Below are 20,752 nucleotides of genomic sequence, written 5' to 3' on the forward strand. Positions count from 1 at the left end.
TTGGGAAACGGTCGAAAAGGAAGGCAATTCCCTTCGGTTTATTTTGCTGATAATTTGCAACATACACTCACACGGATATTGCATGTTTCTAGCTGGGTAGGTGGCGCAAAATGCTGCACCGAACAGCACGAACATCCTTTCTTCCCTGGCACAATGCGGTAAACCCCGGAGGGTTGGGAGTTTGCAACCTTGCGCGCTTGTAGGAGAGCTTGGATGGCCTGCGGAACGAACGAGCATTTCCTAACAAGCTATTTTATTCAAACTGCACATGAAAAGTGCAACGAGAACAATACGCGCAACCCTAAAAGCGCAAGGTCTAAGTCAAGGCATTCGGTTTCCCGTTCCCGTTGGGTGATTTGAAGGTGGAAAGCTGATATCGTTCCGAGGGTTAGAGACTAACCTTGGGATTGTGGGTTGAACAAAGACAAGCAAAAAAAAAACCAGGAACGCTTCGGGAAGGTCTCAGATCAGATGCTTTCGAGTGGGTTATGCTGACAGGGGAATTTTGCTTGAAATTATGTTCGTAGCCAGAAGAAATCGGTTCAAAAAATGGTAATTTTATCGCTTCGCGTTGAAGTGCAATTGCATCTTCTAAGAAACTGATACCCTTGTGGAAAGCATCATTCTACTGCTGCTGTAGGAAAAGGAAGGATTTTATCTGGTTTCAACTTGGGTGCGAGGCTTCCCACCGAGCAGCAGCACGGACAATCAAATCACGTTCCTAAGCGTCGGAGAAAACTGCATCATCATTGTGTCGTTCTACAGTCGTTCAACGCGTCGCTAAGACAATAATCGGTAAACGCTCGTTAGGATGACGAACTACTAGTTTTAACCTCATTCTTTACCAACCAACACCATCGAAACGATCGCCTTCCAGCAGGCATTTACTATTCATGGAGCCATAAAACTGATTACTATTAATTCAATCTTAGCACCATGACCAGAGATTCGCAGCACCGTCCGGGAGAAATATGCGATGCTTCAGCTTCCAATTGCTTCGCCAACCTCTCGTCGATGAGTGTGAGCATTCGACTGAACCACCAGCTGTGTCCTGCGCTATTTCTTGAGGCAGCTCCAGCAGCTGGGAGTGATTTTGTTTATTTTTAATTTATTCCTATAGCCGTAACCATCTACCAAACCCTACCCTGCACTGGATACCCGAAATCAATGGGACACACGACTCATCCCGGAAGTCCTTCGGGGAAGTGTGTATCTTTCGCACCGTTGCTGTCGTTTGAAGTTCTGCTAACGAGGAAGAGATTTACGGAACTGAGCACCCTTCGGTTGCAGGGGCACCATCAGTTCCTCAGACATACGGCAAAGAGCTGAACGATTCCGTTTTCATCGTGGAACGTGCCGAAAGAAATAAACGACATCATCAACCTTCATCGCTTCTCCCTTTTTTTGTTTTGCTAGGGAGGAACAATGTCGTGCAAACTCATTCGGAAAGTGGGCTTTCGGTTTGGCAAAGCTATCAAAGCTCACTACTGGTGTCTCACGAAACACGAAATCCAGCAGTCTCGGTATCCTGCAGTGTACGATTGTTTATGTGTGGGGAAAGGTTGTAAGAAAGAGAGAAACAAACAACCAAAGCCCAATACCGAAAAGGTCCCTGTGAAGTGTTTCCATTTCCGCTTTGCTTTCATCTCCTTATTGAGGCCATAAATTTGTGCCACGGATTGTCTTGGGTCTTGTGGTACCTAATCGGGTGCGGAAGTGGGAAGCGATGGCTGTTAGTGTTGAAATTGTCCACATTACTTCCATGCATTGTGACTGGTTTCGCCTTGATTGTGCACCGAGATTGCGTGTCTCTTTGTCTTCGGGTTGTCTTTGTTAGCGTAAAGAACGAAAGTTTCCGTAAGAAAATGTTTCCAATGGATGAAAACGGCGGCACTGATTGATGAGAAATTTAAAAGCATTTTATCAACGCATACTGGTACTGCATTTTATTGCCAAATATCGATGCGCATTGTTTGCTTTCAATGAAATTAAAAATGTAAACATTTGCAACTGCACATAAATCCATCCTGTCAACGATTCAAATCAGCCGTTTAAACCTGAGTGAGATATCTCGAATACCTCGAACAAAGCACAAAGAATATGTTTATTGTGTAATGCGAAGTCATTATCATACTCCAATTTACACAAGCATCATTCAGAAATTGGAACGAAAGGGGATTATATTCAAAATCGGAACAGTTTACAGTGTGTGTCGGATCAAAGGCACAAAAAAGCACATTCTGCCACAACGGAAGGGTGCGGTTGACTGGTGACAGTTGCACGGTTCGACGACAAAAGGTTTACAGATTACGTTAAAATCCATCAGTTCCGAACGAATGGTTTAAACAAAACAGCGGGTGCCTCAAATGAACGAGCATCATTTCCCGCGCACCCGTGGAGCTTCATCATCATTTTTGTCAGCCCGATTGCCGTATTGAGACTGATGAGAAACACGATTATGAGGATTGAACTCTTTAAATCCATTTCGTTGGAATGCAAACCATATAGCCACATGAAACACAAACAAAAAAAAACAAACGGTTACAACGATCAAAATCACGCGCAGGTGTTTGATTCCTATAGACCAGTGGTCGGCAAACTGCTTGGAGCAAATGGCCAAACATCATGAAAATACACATGCAAACAGTTTTAAGAATATGCAACGAAATTATCCATTTATCCTGGCGGTAAATGTGCTGTTGATGATTGGAAAGAACCACAATAAGCATCAAATGGTTTTCTTATAAATCGAAGAATACGCGTGTTAAAACAGTCGACAATTTTGCGATTCCTGTCAGTTCACAATACTGAAACATGTTTATTAAGTATCTCTTAATCTTTTTTTCAAGAAATTGAGAAAAAGAGAATCTTCTAAACACTAAATTGTCCTGTCAGCTATTTATTATAATATTCTCAAGAACCAGCAACAATTTACAGCTTCAATTTGCGACACAATTTTAATTTAGCTTTGGGGACTTTCGACAAAGACCCACAATGAAAGTACCACAGAGTTTTACTTTGCCGACCACTGGTATAGACTCTTAAAAACAACATATTGAAAATATCCTTCCAATCGACGTCAGTTTCACCTTTCGTACGTTTGGTCAACAAAATCGATTCCGATATGGTCGTTTGCACTTCATTCCCACTCGAAGGGAGCATTCGCTCTCAGCCCATCAAGCTGAACACCGTTGCTCACCAGGAAGAAGAGAAGAGTGGAGTCCGTACGGAAGGCATCACCGCCAAGGACATGAAGGGCTTTTTCTTATTTTTATTTGCAGGTAACTAGACAGCAGGTGTAGTTAGTCTTCTACCAAGAAGAAACCAGGAAGTGGATTGGTTCTGCAGAGTCGTGGATGGATCATGCCGATGAGGCCCTGAATAATTTAGTGCTTTGCTGGACGCTTGGCGCAGTGACGTGCGGGCCTCGATGTAGGTGTGTGGAGCAGAATTTGGGAACCGGAGACCGGTTTTGTTTTCTTCCTTTGCTCACCGGTGATGGTGATGGTCATCGCAATGAAATAAGCGATTGGAACATTGATTTTTGTATCCCACCTTCGAATGTGCGTACGTGTGGGGGTGATAAGACCAAGCGAGAGAATAAGTGCCGGCACACAACGGAGCGCGAACACACAACTTGAAGCAAAATTTATCGGAAGGCCGCGCTTTGTCGGTGAGCAATTTAAATAATTTTGCTCGAATTTGAATTCGATTATGCCGATCGTTAGCATTCATACGAAACGGTTTCTCCTTACGGTAAGCTTCCGTGTGGTGGCCAAAGCATAAAACGCTCACCGTCGGTTGATGTCGTATCGGTCAAAATCAATTGACGATCGTAAAAAAAAGGCACAGGTTGAATGTTGTGATTTTCAGACGAATGGTCATCATCAATCACTGGTTCTAGCCAAGCTAAACCTTTCGTTAGATCCGTTTCTCATTTATGCGGAAATGAAAATAATTGCTTGCAACAACTTGAGAGAGAGAGAGAGAGTGGGAGAGAGACAGAATCGAGACAATCCGCCAATAAGTTTAGTATTCGTAATTAAGGTATACAACACGACATTTACAATTCTAATCAATTGAGCTCTATTTTGTTTGTAGAAGAACGATGAGGATGGAAGAAAATTATTGTTTAGCTATCAGAAATCGAATCGTCGCGGTATGCAATACGCTTCCAGCTTTTATTATTCTGAATTTTGTATTTGAATTATGATGTTTGCATCGTAAATGTTTTCATATTGCGTTGCAGTAATTCAAATCTTAACAAAAAATATTTAACGAATACTATTCTCAAAGATTTGACAAAAAAATTAACTTCAGATGAGGAAAAAAATACAAGCTTTATCATTCAAGACCAAATTAAAGTAAAATGCAACCTGAACTTCATTTACATAGCTGGTAGGGCTTTTATTGGGAGTATAAAACATGCAATATACTACCGGGAATGCACGCTTCCAAGCGATCCAATCATTTTGTCTATCAAATAATCACTATAATTGGATCAACTTTATCATCCATCTTTGACGTTTTCATAAGCGTTAACAAAGACACAAAAAGGATCACGATTGGCTAACCACGAATCTGCCCGCTATATATCACACGCTTCTGTCGTACGAAGATACTCTTCCTGGCGCATTACGGCCAATCGAACCCGCACCATAACGACCAAAGACAAATCACCTCAATTATGACCGATAAACAGAGTTTGCTTTGTGGGCTACAAAACTTTGCTCTTCTCGAGCGGGTTCTATCTGCGTTTCTCTGCTCGGCGTGCGGGTGTGTGGGATTGTAAATATACGTGGTGGGATATAATTCATACGAATTCTGGCGTACGATAACGGTGCGAGAAGACGAACAACCCAAAGTATCAAGTTCAATAAAATTGACATTTCATGGGGATAAAAGGCGGAATCATTTATTTTCCTAGACTCGATAAGGCGCCTCCAAACGCCCGAAGCCGAATATTCACACTGGATCGAGCTGCTGAGCAATGATAAAGCATTTAAGGATCGTTTAATCACGTGATAAATCGCTACAGGCAAAAGACTTGTACGGGGACGAGAGTCATGTTTTGAAGGTTGGGATTTATTTCCGTGTGTGTTTTTTTGTGCGTCTTGGCTGCTTTTATGTACCACCTCAAGTTTGTGGGTGTTTATGCTATCGGTTCCGTCCAATCCGATCGGATTTTCTCGCCTTCGAGCACACTAATGCGACACGTTACTGGTACGCGCGCAAGCCATATATCTACCCAATACGTTGAATATGAGAAATCGATTTATGTTTCAGACGACCCGAAAAGGTTCGAGCCATGCCTCCGGACTGAGTCAAAATGAATCTACCGAAGCCGAAGACGGTAACCCACGCTGGTTGTGCAGCGTTTTCTGAATGCAAACTTCGAAGAAGACGAGATAGAATAAGGGTCTGAACATTGGACCGCAGGGCGACTGCTTATGCTAAGTTATGATACCACGCGAGAGAAGCACACACAAAAAAAGTTATTTTCTTTGCCTTTTCGACTCCACGGTTAACCGCTTCATGCAGAACGAACCACGTCCATCGCACAAAGGAATCGCAAACTGATGCAAAATACACGCGATCGGGATTTTCGGCAGCTTTTCACCTACACTTTGGGAGCGTTTCGGGAAAGCAGGAGGAATGCTTTCCGCGAAAAACATTCTTCGAAACTTAGTTGCCGGACGGCAAGCAATCTTACGCCAGCACATCCGAAACCAACTTCGATGGAAGTTTATTCATTTTTAGCCCAATCGAACTTTTGCCGAAGTGCATGATGCGCGATGGCAAGCGGTTTTTTCCATCCGTTTCGTTCATTCGTTGTTTTTATTAGTGGTAGAAGGGAGAAAAAATTTTGGTCGGAAGTTTGAAGGCAAGAGTTTTGTGGCATTACATCTGGGTCGGAGGAAACCCTCACCAAACACACAGTTTGTTGGCCGATAAGCAGATTATGGCCATAAGAGCTTTAAGCGAGTTGCAGCTGATGATACAATTTCGTGAATATTTGTACTTTGGGAGATCTTTCGCCCAACTGGATAAGTGTTTGATTTGGATGTGAAGATTTGAATCTGCTCTGTGCCCAATGTCAAAATCGTTTGTTTTTACATACTATTTACAACAACAAAAATGTAGAAGAATTAAATACAATTTAACCAACACACTGCACTTTCGTTAAAGCAGCTCACAGCGCCCCAAATGTTACATCCCAACAAATGAAGAATGCTTAATGGTAAGGTCAATGTCAATGCTAATATTATGTAATTATGTAGAAAAAGAAGTTTTATGAAATATTACATACACTCGTGTGTTCTTTAAGTTTCCCAACACAACCAATGTACATCCAACGCCGCAGGGTCTATAAAGTAAAGCATAGACACGGTTATTGCTTCCAAATAGCTGGCTCGTAAAGGAAAGAAACGTTTGGTTACAGTATTCACTGGTAAAACAGCTACCTACAAGCAAAGTGTGAAGTACGGAAAATGAAACTTAACGCAAAATAAAGTGATGCATTAACAGGAACTAGGCGCCTCCATTGATTTGTATAGATAAGTAACTAGGCGCCTCCATTGATTTGAATAATTAGATTTTCTTTGTATATTTTCCGGGAACAAAATGGGGTTTGTAAAAGATTATTTCAAACATCTTTAACATTCGTTAATTTTTTATGTATCTTTCCATATTAATTGCCAGATTTTCCTAATGGAGACGCTCTAAACAGACCAACAGACGTATCAGGGAAATCAGTTATTAAATGTGATAAGACTTACTGTACTCATGTTGGGCACAGTATTTTCTGTAAAAAAATTGCATTTGCAATAGTGAGAAAGTAAAAAAGAAGTGAAGAAAGTAAAAAAAATTGGTGTGAAAATGCAAATCAGTACAGAATATAGCAGTCAACCGTCAACCTACGAACCAAGAAGATTCATGTGTACTCATGGAAGGTATAAAAGGAGAGATGTATTGAGTATTGAAACAGTAAACTTAATCTCTGCTTCAAAGAAACAAAACCAAAACGCTCACGATAAGGAAGCCTTTTGCATGGAGGCCAATGTGCAGAATAAGGTAACGTAATCTTCATCGCCTCCGAGCGAGAGGAATCAAACGAAACAAAATGTAAAATAGAGCAGCTTACAGGGTGAACCGTAAACGAAACAAAACACAACCATACGTTTGTGAGCATGTAAAGAATGGTAGGTGTGTTCGGTGTGGACAGTTGGCGGTTAGAGTCGAATTTTGCCAGCGAGTGGATTAACAAAGGGTCAAGTTAGCCGTGAGGCAAAGGTGGGTACAAAGCCAATCATAAAACAAAGACGGCAAACAGAGGCAAGTAAAGGCTAGATTAGTGGTGGTGGTGGAGGAAATACTAGTAGTATTGGTAGCAAGAAAAGGAATCGCTTTACTTGAAAGTGCAACATGGTGAAACGTTCCAGTCCAGGTTCGGAATCCTGCGGTTTTGGGTTGTTTCGTTTCGAGTTGAAGTTGCAGCGATGGTTGAGGGTGATTGGAAGAAAGAAGAAAGAGAAAGGAAAGGGTAAATCTGATAGGAGGGTTTGAATACTTTGCATACGCCAAGTTTGCTTCACTTGTATGCTAATCCTAGGAAAGCTTTTTTCTTATAGGTGATCGTTGGTGAAAGGATTTAGTAAATGTCACTATCAATCAATTTTAAAGTTTTCAAGAGCTCTTGTCATTATCTTGTTACTTTTTAAAAATATAAAAAAAGACTTAACTCTCCTTGGTGTCGGAATTTGAATTAAAAGCACCTACAAGAACGCAATATCTTTTATCACATTTCTGCATATCTCGCAACAAAGCCGGCAAGGGGTTCATAAACTTACGCGAATATGAAGGAATATTAACATCATTGTAATAACTGTTGTAAATATACCAAAAATTTTGTAATTGAACAATAAAAACCAAAATATTTCGATGAGAAAGATGGTTAGTTTAATATCACTATTAAAATGTTCGTAAATGACAGCAACAAACTTTCACAATTGAATAGGTTAAAGCAAAACGGATGTGGGCATCGCACCTTTTTGAACACCACTAAGTGGTAACATCTCTAATTATGCTGTTACTGTTTTTTTTTAATACATTTGAAAGCACAGAAGAAAAAGAGCCACTTGCTAAAAGATTCCAAAAACGTATATAAAAAACGTTGAAGCAAAGTTCAAAAGAAAACCACAGTAGCTTAAAAAGGATAGATGCGAACTAGAAGAGTAACCTGCAGTTTCATGTGTCGAATTAAAACAAATATGTACTAAACATGACAAAAAAAACATAAGAAATAGAACAAAGAGTTACAAACTGACCGGTTGTGGTGTGCTCTAGTAAACACTAGAGTGGGAGATAAAAAAAAACAACACACCAAGAGCACAAAACCAATAAACGCTCACTCTAAAGTTGCTGGGGAAGTGGCTGGAGAAGAGGATCAGCAGCATAAGAGACTAGAACCAAGTGTTAGAATGTAGTTTCAAAACTCACTAGTGCAATATAGAACCAACACACGACAGAGAAAGAAGGCTGAGAGCAACAAAGGGACAGAGAAAGAGAGGCACATACTGTGCGAGTGAGATCCAGTTATTGAGACAGAGTAAGAGAGAGAGAGAGAGAGACAGAGAGACAGAGACAGAGATGGTGAAGAGCTTAGGTAGCAGGCAGAGAGACGAAGAGAGACGAAAGGTTCTTTCACACCGATGCAGTAGTGTAGAGTAGAATATAGAATCTGACCGAAATGTGTTGCAGTGTAGAAGGCGAAGGGCATTTCTGGTAGTGTTTGTTTAAAATCAGTATGTTTGAAAAGGGATGACTAAAGGGAGCTAACAGTTGAACAGGGATCGTAAGAGATACTAATGGAAAGGATTCAATCAAAATAGACAGTCGAAACGAGACATAGAGTTAGAGAGAGAGAGAGAGAGAGAGAGGGAGAGATAATGGTAAATAAAAAGAGATAAACGATTCTGGAAATGGTGTCAATCTCTCTACAGAGACAACAGGAACAGGTCATCGACCCCGGAAAAAATATGGTAGAAAATAGTTGGAAGAATATCAAAAACAAAAACTCATCCACTGTCAACACTACACTCGATACTGGTGATAATATGGCCAACATCGGTTATCGGTGACGAGAAGTAGAATAGAGTTTTAACAAACACGCACACACACGGAAATAGATAAAAAAAAAGCTGAACTGTCCTACCTGATGGGAATGTTGTCCGTTGCAGGTACCATTGGCACAGACACCAGTACCAGGAACTTTCAGCTGTTCCTGCTTGTAGTCCGGTTGATATGGAAGCAACATTCGTATCTTACCCCATCGATTAAAAAATAAAGCTATAGCACCAGCCCAGACTATTAACACTAACACTACAATACCGATTTCTACACCACGGATCTGTGGAAAGGGTGAAAGAGAGCAAACAACCATAAGCGCACAGCGTCAGATGGGGTTAGCAGGCGGAACTCGGTTTGCAGCCAACCGTTGCCTTACCGTTGGAAGTTCGCGGGACGTGGAGTTTACTGATATATTGCCGAACTCGTCGTTGAAGATCCCGATGCCGCTTAGCGAGGGCGCTGTATCGGCATGCGGTGAGTTCGGTGGACCACTGCTACCTACCAGCGAACCGGAGTCCTGCTGGTACGAAGTCCTTGGCGGCTCTGCACCGAAAGCACGCGGAAAACGGAAAGCTTTAATGAAGATGAGCGATCGGGAAAACTTCTCCACCCTCCATTAACTCACCCAGCGTTCTGAATACGATCGGCCGGCTGCGATATTTCTTCCCGTTCCAGACGGCGGCCACCGTCAGCTGGTACTGCGTGTCCGGTGTCAGTCCTCCGAGCGTCACCGCGTCCCGGTTACCGGCCACCACTACGACAACCCTGTAACTTGAAATGCATCAATTATCTTGTTTTGTCAACCAGGCTACGGGTGTACGATGTACGCAGACAAAACTGGCACGGCCACTAGCGCCGGCAACCAGATAGGCCGCGGGATGCGTCCACAAGCACAAGCTTCATACCATACGGAAATACGATACGGAAAAAAGGAAAGGAAATAAAAACGAGAAAAGAAAAGATATACACGATGTATAATAACGGAGCGTTCGTTCAACAGCGATAAACTGCACAGCACAAGTTCGAAAAATAGAAATGGAATGTATAAACAAAAAACAAGCTAGCGCGCATGGGATGTAACACGATGCATGCATTTGCATGCCCCCATTTTGGTTAGTGGATGATGACAGTTGCTTGAAGACTTTGCGCAGCACTTGTTTCCAGCTTGCTGGAACAGATGTATGATACACACTTCCACTGCGCTCTATAACTATTAAACGAAATGTGTTAATAAATGCAATAAACGGGTAAATCGGGATGCGGTTCGATGCGTTTGAACAGTTGAATGCAGAATGCTAAAGATAATTTGAATGGGCTATATTTTATAACGAAACAATACCAAAGCTACAATGCACATTAAGCAAACACGACACAAAACCGGAATCGTTAATATCCAAACGAGTGTTGTTGAATTATTTTTATAATTATTCAAAAGCTAATATTTCAAGAAAAGCATATTTAGATATGACTTAGATTTGGATAAGACGAAAATCCAGTTTGCGACGATTATGAAAATTTAACGAGAAGTTTTAAACGATAATCAGCAAACCAAATAACAAAATAACCAAATTTTAAAATAACCGTCAATAAACTTTCTCGTCCATCTTCTTGAGTTCAGCCTCAGAGATGAAGATATTTGTCTTAAATTGTTGTAGTCTAAAGGTGAGTTCCGAGATGTTCTTAAACGAATTTCAAATTTGTTATTTGTTATTCAACGAAGAGTCGATTGCTGGTAATTCAGAGTTGAAAAGAAGAGTTAAAATTTTCTTAAACAAACAATTCACCAATTAATTTAAATAAAACATAACTTTTACAATACGCACAGTCGTACATCCCTCGCTTTATGTTACGTATGAATGTTCACCTTCACATGCCACTTATGTACACTTGTGCAACTTTCCAAACGCATCAAAATAAGCCCCTAATAATGCGATGTGATTGATGGCAAAGCTGTCATAGATTACAATTTTTCCTATCTGCCACACGTAAAGTACGCCTGTTACGGATTTTCCACTACGCTGATCAACTGCCTGACGGTGAACACTCCAAATGCAACAATGCACTTCTCGGAACTTGCTCTGATTGACAGTATTTGTGGTGCATTTGTCCCACCTGACCCTATTGAACAGTAATGCAACTATTCCACCAATAATAGCAACAAATGCTCAAATTGGCCACCATTGTCACCATTACCACACGCTTTCCGTTTTGGGTGGTAAGAATGATGTGGACGGGGATACTTTCCGCACAGCAAAACGCCATTTCGGCATGTCAAGTTTTCAACTCGTAATTGTACAACCACACCGATCGATCAGTGGGTGAAAATGGGATTTTAAATTCAATTTCGAGCTGTCAAACAAAAACCAAATCAACATTTGTGTGTTTAGGTAGATGAGAATGGAGGAGGAGGTAGTTCGCTATGCACTCAAGCAGCATACACCAGCATAAGCAGAATAACCGAACTCATGGTTTTTGTTTGTTAAACATGATTTTTGTAAGTTACTAATCATAGCCTAAATTACAAAACACATTTTAAACTGCATCAGTTTGTCGTGTGCACCACAGAAAACTTCTACATAACCAGCATGATGCAGCATGGTAATTAAGCTTCATTATTCTTATGCGGCACATAACTGCACCGTATATAACTTCACCAGAGTTTGATGCTTATCTGCACACCAGATGTCATATAACAAAGTGAACAAGGTGCGACCCTATGCAGGGTGATTGTGTATGGGTGAATGCAGGCAAACGCAATTCCTTGAAGCTGAATTCCAAACGAAACTTTGACTTCGAGCCGATTATATCTAACATCGGAATCCGACGAGTGCGATGAATATTAAATTACCTTTGCATTCCCGCCGCTAGACTACCTGCGAAACCGGAGTTATAATTGAAAAGATACCTTCGGGTGGAATGACACAAGATTTATGTGCGAATTATGCAAATTTGGAAGGATAATTTTCCGCAAACGTCAGCAGCACATGGGTACGAACGCAATGGTACGACCCGGCGCAGAAGGTGAACGAAATCGTCCAAAAACGTAAGCAATAGTGACGATAAATCGTAGCCGTTAGTAATTTTGCGACTAACGTGAGATAATCTGTTTCAGTCCTATTGGCGAAATTATTTGCGGTAACAGAAGTGCGGAAGGATTTCGCCTTGACGGTTGATAAATGGTTGAATGAATCAAATATTTTATTCACTCAATCATTCCGTTCTGGTTCGCGTATTGTTAATGCACGGCACGTATTTCGTATTTGTAAGACATACATAATAAGAGTGGAGGTGTTTTTACATCGATAGAATAATTGTAGAACAAAAATCTGAAGGTATTTGATGATTCTCAGTTATATTCAGAATTGTTTGCTACAATGCTACAATTATCCACTACACCACAAGACACTCAGGTCGGAAAAGAACGACTCACACTTATTTAATTTATCCTCCAAACACGAACTCCATTGCAGCAGGGTAAACATTAACAAGACCGCGAAAGACACGACACATGAAATTAAAGTAGCAAAATGCTGAAAAAACGAACCATTAATTGCAGGCAAGCAAAGCTGCACGTACACATGCGTTACGGCTTACGGCAGACAATGGTCGGATGGGCAGAATAAAAAGGAGACCCATCCCGGGTTGGCATCCACATGGCCAGTGACGGTAGGTCAAGAATTAATGAAACTGCACCATACATGAAGTTGAAAAAAAAAAACACGTTGGAACAAAATTCTGTAACACTAGTACGAGGAAGAACCTTCCGCTTGGGAAGGATACTGCTGATGGTAAACCCCAGCGGGGACTACCCGCGCCGGAGGATCACGAGCGACAAAACGAGCTCGAATCACTTGGCCACGGGGCTTGGCATTTGAATAATTAAACCGGGCCCGGGCGCTCGTGTCCAAAAGCACTGTTTCGTGACTGTTTTGTGTACTGCCGTGTGTACTGCCTGCCACAGCCCGCCGGGTAAAAGGCAGCAACATTCACTTGCCAACAGTGGAAGGAAGGTGTATTTTTCCTTCCACTCTGACCTATCATTTCGTTTGGAAAAGGGCTGTGTATTTCTGTGTCTCATTTTAACCAACGTCCATTACACTTTAAGGTTTTTATCTCTCCGTTCGCCAAGCGTGTTTCGGGCCGGTGATGTTGTGGATGAAATAAAACCTTAAATCCGGTGAGCTTAAATATTCACCAGCGAGAGTAAAAAAGCTAACCCGTTTTCATCGAAAAATGCACGCAAACTTAATAAACTAGCGCTTGGAACTGCTTTGTGGCACGAATGATTTGTAACATTACGTAACACTACCGGTCCAGCGGGTTAGCTAGCGTTTCCGTTCTAATGAGTTACTACCCCGAGCGCGCGATACTGCTATACCAAGCGTATTTCAATTTCTAATATTACTTCCATTTGACAGCAAGGCATTAAAAATTGGACAAAACACAACCCAACATGTGATGGGGGGGCGCCTCTTTCATTATTTACCCCTTTTTGCACACTCAGCACACTAACAGTTGAACGATGCCGGCTTCACGAACGATGCAACACGAGCTACACGAATCACTTCATTACCGGCGTCCGCAAGATGGGCGCAAATTTCCAATACCCAGCACGTTACGATCGCAATTAATTTGATTTAAAACAACACATCACACGGCTACACTACTTCCAGCAGGCCGTTTGTCAGTAGCAGCAGCAGTAGTGCGCGCCCGGAACGGTTAGCGACAGGACGAGAACTGATTTCCGTCCCCAAGAAGCGGTCCAGTGTTCGCGCGCGCTTACATAAATTCTAACGCTCGACCACACTCGCGTCACTGGCCCGGTGACGATGTGTATGTGTACGACCTTACCGCGCTTCAAATGAACAGGGAACTACCTCTTGTCCCCTTCGTCCACCGCACTTCACAATCCCAATGCCCTGTCTCCCTCGCAAGTAGCAGAACAGAAACACCAGAAGGAGCAGAAGCGCACTCGCAATTGGGCGTACAAAGTAGGCGACGTGAAGTGAGAGCGCATTTGTGTTGGAGTTGCATCGGGATGGTTACGGCTGTGGTTATGCTAAAAGGATGCGTGGGTGGATCGATGGAACGGGTCGTGGCAAAGGAACAAAAATAGATCCACGGGCACGACGCGACCAGCACCGGGGCCGGCTCTTGACCACTTGAGGTAGGCACAACGGGCAGTGCAGTTGGTTTTCCTGTTCCCACCAGAAAACAATAGCCGAGGACGATTGCTGACCGATCAGCAGTGGGGCAGAAATCATGGAAGGAAAGCATATGAATCGTCCCGTCCTACGTTGCGTACCCTTTCGATTTATTTTTACAACAGAACCGCTCCAAAGCGAATCCACATCCGTGCGTTCTCTCGCCGATGAAAAGTAAGTTGAATGAGTGTGTGTGTGTGCCCCTTTGTATGTGTGCATAGCACGAAGGAGAGCAATTACATGGATCCGGCCGGCATCAGAAACTCCCGACCGTTGTCCACTGCGGATTAAAAGTTACGTCCAATTTATCACGTACAGCGGTGAAACAGTGCCGGGTGGTAGATTACGATCTCCAATTTTTGATTTCACCGCCTCCAACGGGGGCGATCGATTGATGTGCATTCGCATTAAAGGGCTGTGCTTGTAGGTGTTTTTATACCAGAAAACGATGAGATTAGTTTTTATGATAGAATATGTAATGAGGTTATTTGAGCAAATCATTTTTTCTCCACTGCTGGAACATATATAAAACTTTTACTATTTGAAGATTGGAGAAGAAAAATTGTTTTCAATAATTCATGTTTCAAATATTTCCACAGCAATTGTTTTGTCTTTATGATTTACACTTTTTCAGAACCCGTGAATGAATCATGAACCTAAAAGCATTAAATTCTCTTTTAAAAAACCAACATATTCCACACAATTTCCCGCTGCTACTTCCTCTCAATCAACTGTAACAATCCATCATGTATTTTAGATATTGTTTTGGCCATTGTATTACCTAGTCAGAGGCTATAAAATAATCATCAGCAGAAGAGAAACTACAAAATTTGGTATTTCGAATTTAATGACATTCAGGGTAAAACTATACGACGCTATGAGCTTTTTTTAGGTCCCAAATTTACCAGGCTAGTATGAATGACAATGACCAACGTCACCTGTCATGTGATGGTAGATGGAAAACTCTCATGGCCCTCTGCTACCACCACCCACACCAAGAAGATGGGCTAGCTTGTCTACTCTTCAACCTAGCGCTAGAGAGGGCTATCCGCGAATCGGAGGTGGAAAGCTCTAGAAGCTTATAGAAGCCATCTTCTATAAGTCGGGTTGAGGATTAACGGGGCAAATGGTTAACCAAGTTGATGGTGGCATCACCAGCGCAAATCTTAACTTACGTAGTGAAGTCGTACAGGTAGGAGATCACACATTCGAAGTTGTCCAAAATGTCACCTATCTTAGGCCAAAGCTCAGAACCAACAGCAACATTGATGTTGAGATACGTGCTACGGTGATGATTGTCAACTGGACTTTCTATACTCTGAGGAAACTTCTCCACTCAAAACACCTTGCGCCTCGAAGGAAGCTGGGACAGCTATGTAAAGTTCATAAAGTTCCAGTACTCACATACGCCTCTGAGACAAGAACCTCGTCCAAAACTGACAAAACCCTCTTAGCCGCATATGTATGGAAGGAAAATGGAAAAGTCGGTACAATCACGGGCTCTATGAGCTGTACGATGAACTCACTATCGTACAGCAGATTAGACTCCCCAGGCTCCGGTGTGTTGGGCACGTCATGAAAATGACACCGGACGACCCAGTCCGTGAAGCCCTTCTAGGTCGCCCACATCTACAGCGGAGGCGTGGTAAGCCCAAATTGAGATGGAGTGATGGCATTGATGCGTCCGTCCGAAACGCCGAGATAATAGATAATATCTTGGCAGACGACGAGTTGTAATACCAGATAAGTAAGAAAACAAACATACAAAAAAAGGATTCATATCATGGTTTTGTTTTAGTTTTTTTAAATAAATAAATGATTCAGTCATTATTTAAATTATATCATCTTCTGCTTCTTAGAGGTTGCTTTTGCTTAAAAGTTTTACGATACTTTAGGACCATGTTACCATGTTATTGAAATAGTTAGAATAGTTCTTCCTGTCACTTACACGTCTTAACACAAACTTAATCATCTATCCGAGCAAGTCATGTGTCTGTTTCATATTTTGACATGTGTACATTACACATGACTACAACATTCATAACAATATGATAGCTTTGAATCCCAAGATCAATATCAGGCTCATACCCTACTCAAGTCGCGGCGGAATATTTAAAACCCATCACTGGATGGTAGATACCGATCGATTTATCATACATTTGCATAACCCGCGTGTGGCACATTAACGTCAAAGCAAATGGCTTGCAATTTGTCATACTCGGGCCACGGAAAGTGATATTTTTGTCCGAAAATATGGTATTCTGGTAAAGCAACTCACCATTGAAAGGTGGAATCGATATGGGGGAGGGCAAGAAATCCGATCGCTAAGCAATCAATATCAAAATCAACTGCTTCCAGGCCCTGATTGCACCGGCGTTGGAATGCTTTTCAGCATGTATCATAGCATCGACGTGTAAGCTGATCTGTTGCGTTTATAATTACACCCTCCACTGTGCCCGTGTTCGCGTGGTATGACACGAGCCGACGTGACGGTTTTCAGGCAGTGGTCCAATTTCCGGACTGTTTTGGCGATGCATCTACCATGTTGTGTTGCGTAGACGATTGCAGAGCAGCAAACTAATCGTTACTGCGTAGAAGAAATCCTGCTGGGAAACGAAAATGTTTGTACGAAAGAAGCGCATCAACTTAACATACGCAACCACATTTTTTTTTCGGCCACGTGTCCACCACGCGGTGCTTAGCAATGCTGATAAGCTTCTTTGTCTTTGTCCTGTCACTTTACTGTCATTATTGCGTTTGCATGTCACTTCCGTTGTGGCGGTCGGTTCATTTTGGCAAACACCGGACTGGACTCGTTTTCACGTTTTCGCGGTGGTTCGAGGGGTGGTTCTGCCACGGTTGAACAGCCCGCTGGGAAATACACAGCAAATGGTGGTAGCCGTTTCATTTCCCCTCGCCGAGACTAGACCAACCCACCGTTGAATATGACACGACCATTGCCCACCAGTTTGCGATGGGGGGGATGGCCTGTTGTGGTTTTGTGTATACGTTTTTCGTTGTTCTTTTGCAGTGGCATTAATAGGCCCAAACAGCAGGAGGGAGCAAAAACAATTCCATGCTGTTTCCTCAGCTCCTTTGGAGCAGAAGAAGACCCCACCATGATGGCAACAGTTTTTATGTAAGCATATTAAGTTTCCTCTCCAAACGATGTCGCTTCATGGTTTGTGTGGGGTTTGGGTATATGTTTTTACTGCTCCTTCTTTTGTTCCACTCACGGAACGGTCGGTCTCGTCAGTCGATTCGTCGATTTTTTGCCCAGCGCTTTTTACCACGCTCGAATCGATCCATATGGTTGGAAAATGTGGGCCAAGGGAAAATCCCACATTAAACAGAGCATACCGCACCCGGAAGACCGATGAAAGTGAGGAGACAAAATAGAACACACCGTGCAAGACAATCTACCGTGTGGGGTCGAAAAAGAGGAGAAGAAAGGATGTGCGACGTATTCGCAGCCGGAGTATAAGGGTACTGCAGCCATTCGGGTTAGTTGGGCTAGGGGTGAAGAAACTTGGACTTGGCTAAGTGAGAAAGAATTCCTGATCTTGTTAGCACCGTTGCTAACAAGTTATCTGTCTGCGCTGTCGTCGTTGTCTGGTTTTATGGGAAGAGATTTTAGGTTAGGTATACCCATACGTAGTATCCTTTTACTTAAAAAATCTGATATTGTTTGTTGTGATTTATCATTTAATTTGGATTCTAATAAAAAGTAAAATTAAATATTTATTAAAATAATAACTTACAACAAATTGTACAACTAGATGACCGACCAAGTCGAAAGCAATCACTTTAAAACTCTATTTAAGGCATCTCTGGTCACAATCCAAACATCAGCCCATAAATTATCTGTCATAACGCAGTAGAGGGTGCTCCATGTAACTGCGTTACACACTTCGATAGGTTCCGCTTTTAAGATGCGTTTCCGTTGCGACAAAATTTAATCCAATCAAAACTTTCACTTCACCAAGCAACTCGAAAACGCGCTGCTCGTAGAATCGTCAAAGTTAAAGCAAGCACACAGCACACTTTCCCCTTTGTTTTGTTACTGTTGGTGTGTATCTCGACCGAAGGGTTACACTTTGCTGTCGGTGTCAATTTTCAAGCTAATTGGATTCCGAAAAAGTGTTCCACGCGATCGGATTTGGGTGTGAATTTTAGGTTGCCTATCGATCGGCTATCTCCACCAGTCCAACGCACACCGTACTGGAAGTTGCCAAAGTGAGACGAATTCAAATACTTTAACCGGCTAAAAGGTCCCACCAAAGGGGAGCGATTGTAAAGTACTCGTAAGGTTCCTGCCGAGTTTTTTTTTTCCTACTCGTAATATGTTCCCCGGCCATCATTATGCAGTGACATGTTGCCTTCGAATAGATTGAGATGATTTTCCAAGAAGTCAACCTGACTCCGCCCCGGCGAGACACTGAAATTACGAAACGAAATTGCTACCATTTGCCATCTTATCTAACAGCGCCTCCTTCAGTTGTCAAACCAACACCAGTAGCGTTCGTTTAAAGCATTCTTTCGCGTTTCGTGAAGATATCTATTTGAAGACCTTCGAAATTGTTATGAACATATTATTTCCCCACCTCCCCCCCCTCTAGCTTCTATAGCGTTTTTAACAATCGAGATCTTTTTATGTATTTTCACAGATTTTCTGCCATCTTGGGCATCAGGTACTGGGGGATGGAACAACAGAGCGGTACTAGAATATCGCAAGATGATGATGGCCATTGTGTCATCATCATGTCCATCATTTTTTGGGTAGAATAGATTAGCGTCAATGGTGGTACGGGCAAAAAAAAAAATACGACCCACACCCGTACTCGGTAGGAGGGTACACACGCTTCTTTTGCATCATTACATGCCCAGCAGACTAAAGTGAAGCTTGGCAGCAAAGAAGGCGAGCGAAGAAACAGTATACATACACCAAGGCTGTCTAATGTTACCGTGCTCGATTGAAGGATGATGTAGGATTTCCTATTTATTTCCTGCAGGTCGGATATAGCAATAAATTTGTATTGCTTATATTATCGATGCTTATGAAAGTTGACAAGGAGGATTAAAGCCGAAGGATGATAACGCATCGATTGATGTTCATCGATAAGCTGCCAACCAGACACTGTGATGAGGCCGCTTTTTTGTCGAAGCGTTGAATGATTGGCACCTTATGAAAATGATATTCAAATTTACATCGGCATGTATAATAATGAAAGCACGAATTTGAAAGTAGTGTAACAATTTGCACAAAATTACATAGTTCCCAGCTCAAAGCATTCTTTCGCCTGACATGACACTTATTGTAGCAACCGTGTGACCTTGGAACCTTTATGTCATTCTTTCAGTGACCATAACCAAACACTATGGCCCGTCGAATGGTATTACGATTTAGCATACCGCAACAGTACGTATCATTATGTGATTTTGACCTTTTACCGCCATGCCCTGTTACCGCGAGCAACTTTGCCACCGGAGGATGCATGCACGGGTTCATGTACACTTTACGGACGGGCATAACTCAGTGCTATGTTCGTCGTCTCCGACCGGCCGGATCATTGATCAATAAATAAAGGCACGCGCTTGATACACTTTCGTCTTTCGGGATTGTTTTCGCCTTCACGACGTAATTGAGATTAATGGTTAGCGGGCCCGTAACTCCTCGCGAGATACGAATATGGCGACGAATTAACTTAAATTATCCTTTTGGGCCAGTTTTAACATTAACGTACCGAAAAAGAAAAAGGCTGATCGTTATCACATTTGGTCGTCTGTGTGCGAATAAGCTAAATTTCTTATCCCGATGGAATATCGCTTGAATGTTTGTCTTTCATCCGCCGACCGTTTACCGGCAGTGACCTCGAAAAGCGTTGAGACGAGTTTCAAAATGCCCCCTTCGAAAAGGCCGGCTCGGTAAAACCTGGTGCCCGGCAAGCAAATGCGTGCCGTTCGGTAGGATGAATTGTTTGCCAAAGTGTCGTTTTCGTGCGGGGGCACAGTGTTAGTAAAGGACCAGCCGAAAACGGTACCACTTAATCAAACCCTGGTTGAAAGTGAGGTTGTCTGGAAGTGGAATATTCTGCCTACCATAAAACAAATCCTTCCCGCCAGTACATTACGCCCACCCGGGTGCCTTGAGGGCGCAAGGAGATCCATCAGCAGGCCTGCTTATGCACGGCCCCCTCAGAAGCCGAACGGCAAACCGGGCCACGGGCCATTTCGAATGAGCTAGTAGCTTCATTAGCATAACGAAGACGTAGATTTGTGCGTTAGCCATGCCTTCCGTAACGAATGTAGCCGGTATCAGTGAGTACATACATTGACGCTACGCAGGACAAGATAGATCGAAGATGGTGTGGTCATTCGACAAGACGGAGAAACTTTAGCGTTTGATGAAGACGACAAAC

At 42.5% G+C, this 20,752-nt stretch overlaps 1 protein-coding gene across 1 annotated transcript in view; it reads right to left on the bottom strand.

Moving 5' to 3' along the window:
• Positions 1–20,752, bottom strand: part of LOC128712890 (uncharacterized) — a 60,518-nt gene that overhangs the window by 28,906 nt on the left and 10,860 nt on the right. Inside the window, exons 3-5 of the mRNA XM_053807756.1 lie at positions 9,755–9,900; positions 9,506–9,672; positions 9,215–9,409 (exon numbers count right to left, since the gene is read on the bottom strand). Coding sequence (XP_053663731.1) covers positions 9,215–9,409; positions 9,506–9,672; positions 9,755–9,900 — 508 coding nt within the window. The remainder of the gene's footprint in view (positions 1–9,214; positions 9,410–9,505; positions 9,673–9,754; positions 9,901–20,752) is intronic.

This window comes from Anopheles marshallii, chromosome 3 (genome assembly GCF_943734725.1).
Source record: "Anopheles marshallii chromosome 3, idAnoMarsDA_429_01, whole genome shotgun sequence".
Taxonomy (NCBI): Eukaryota; Metazoa; Arthropoda; class Insecta; order Diptera; family Culicidae; genus Anopheles; species Anopheles marshallii.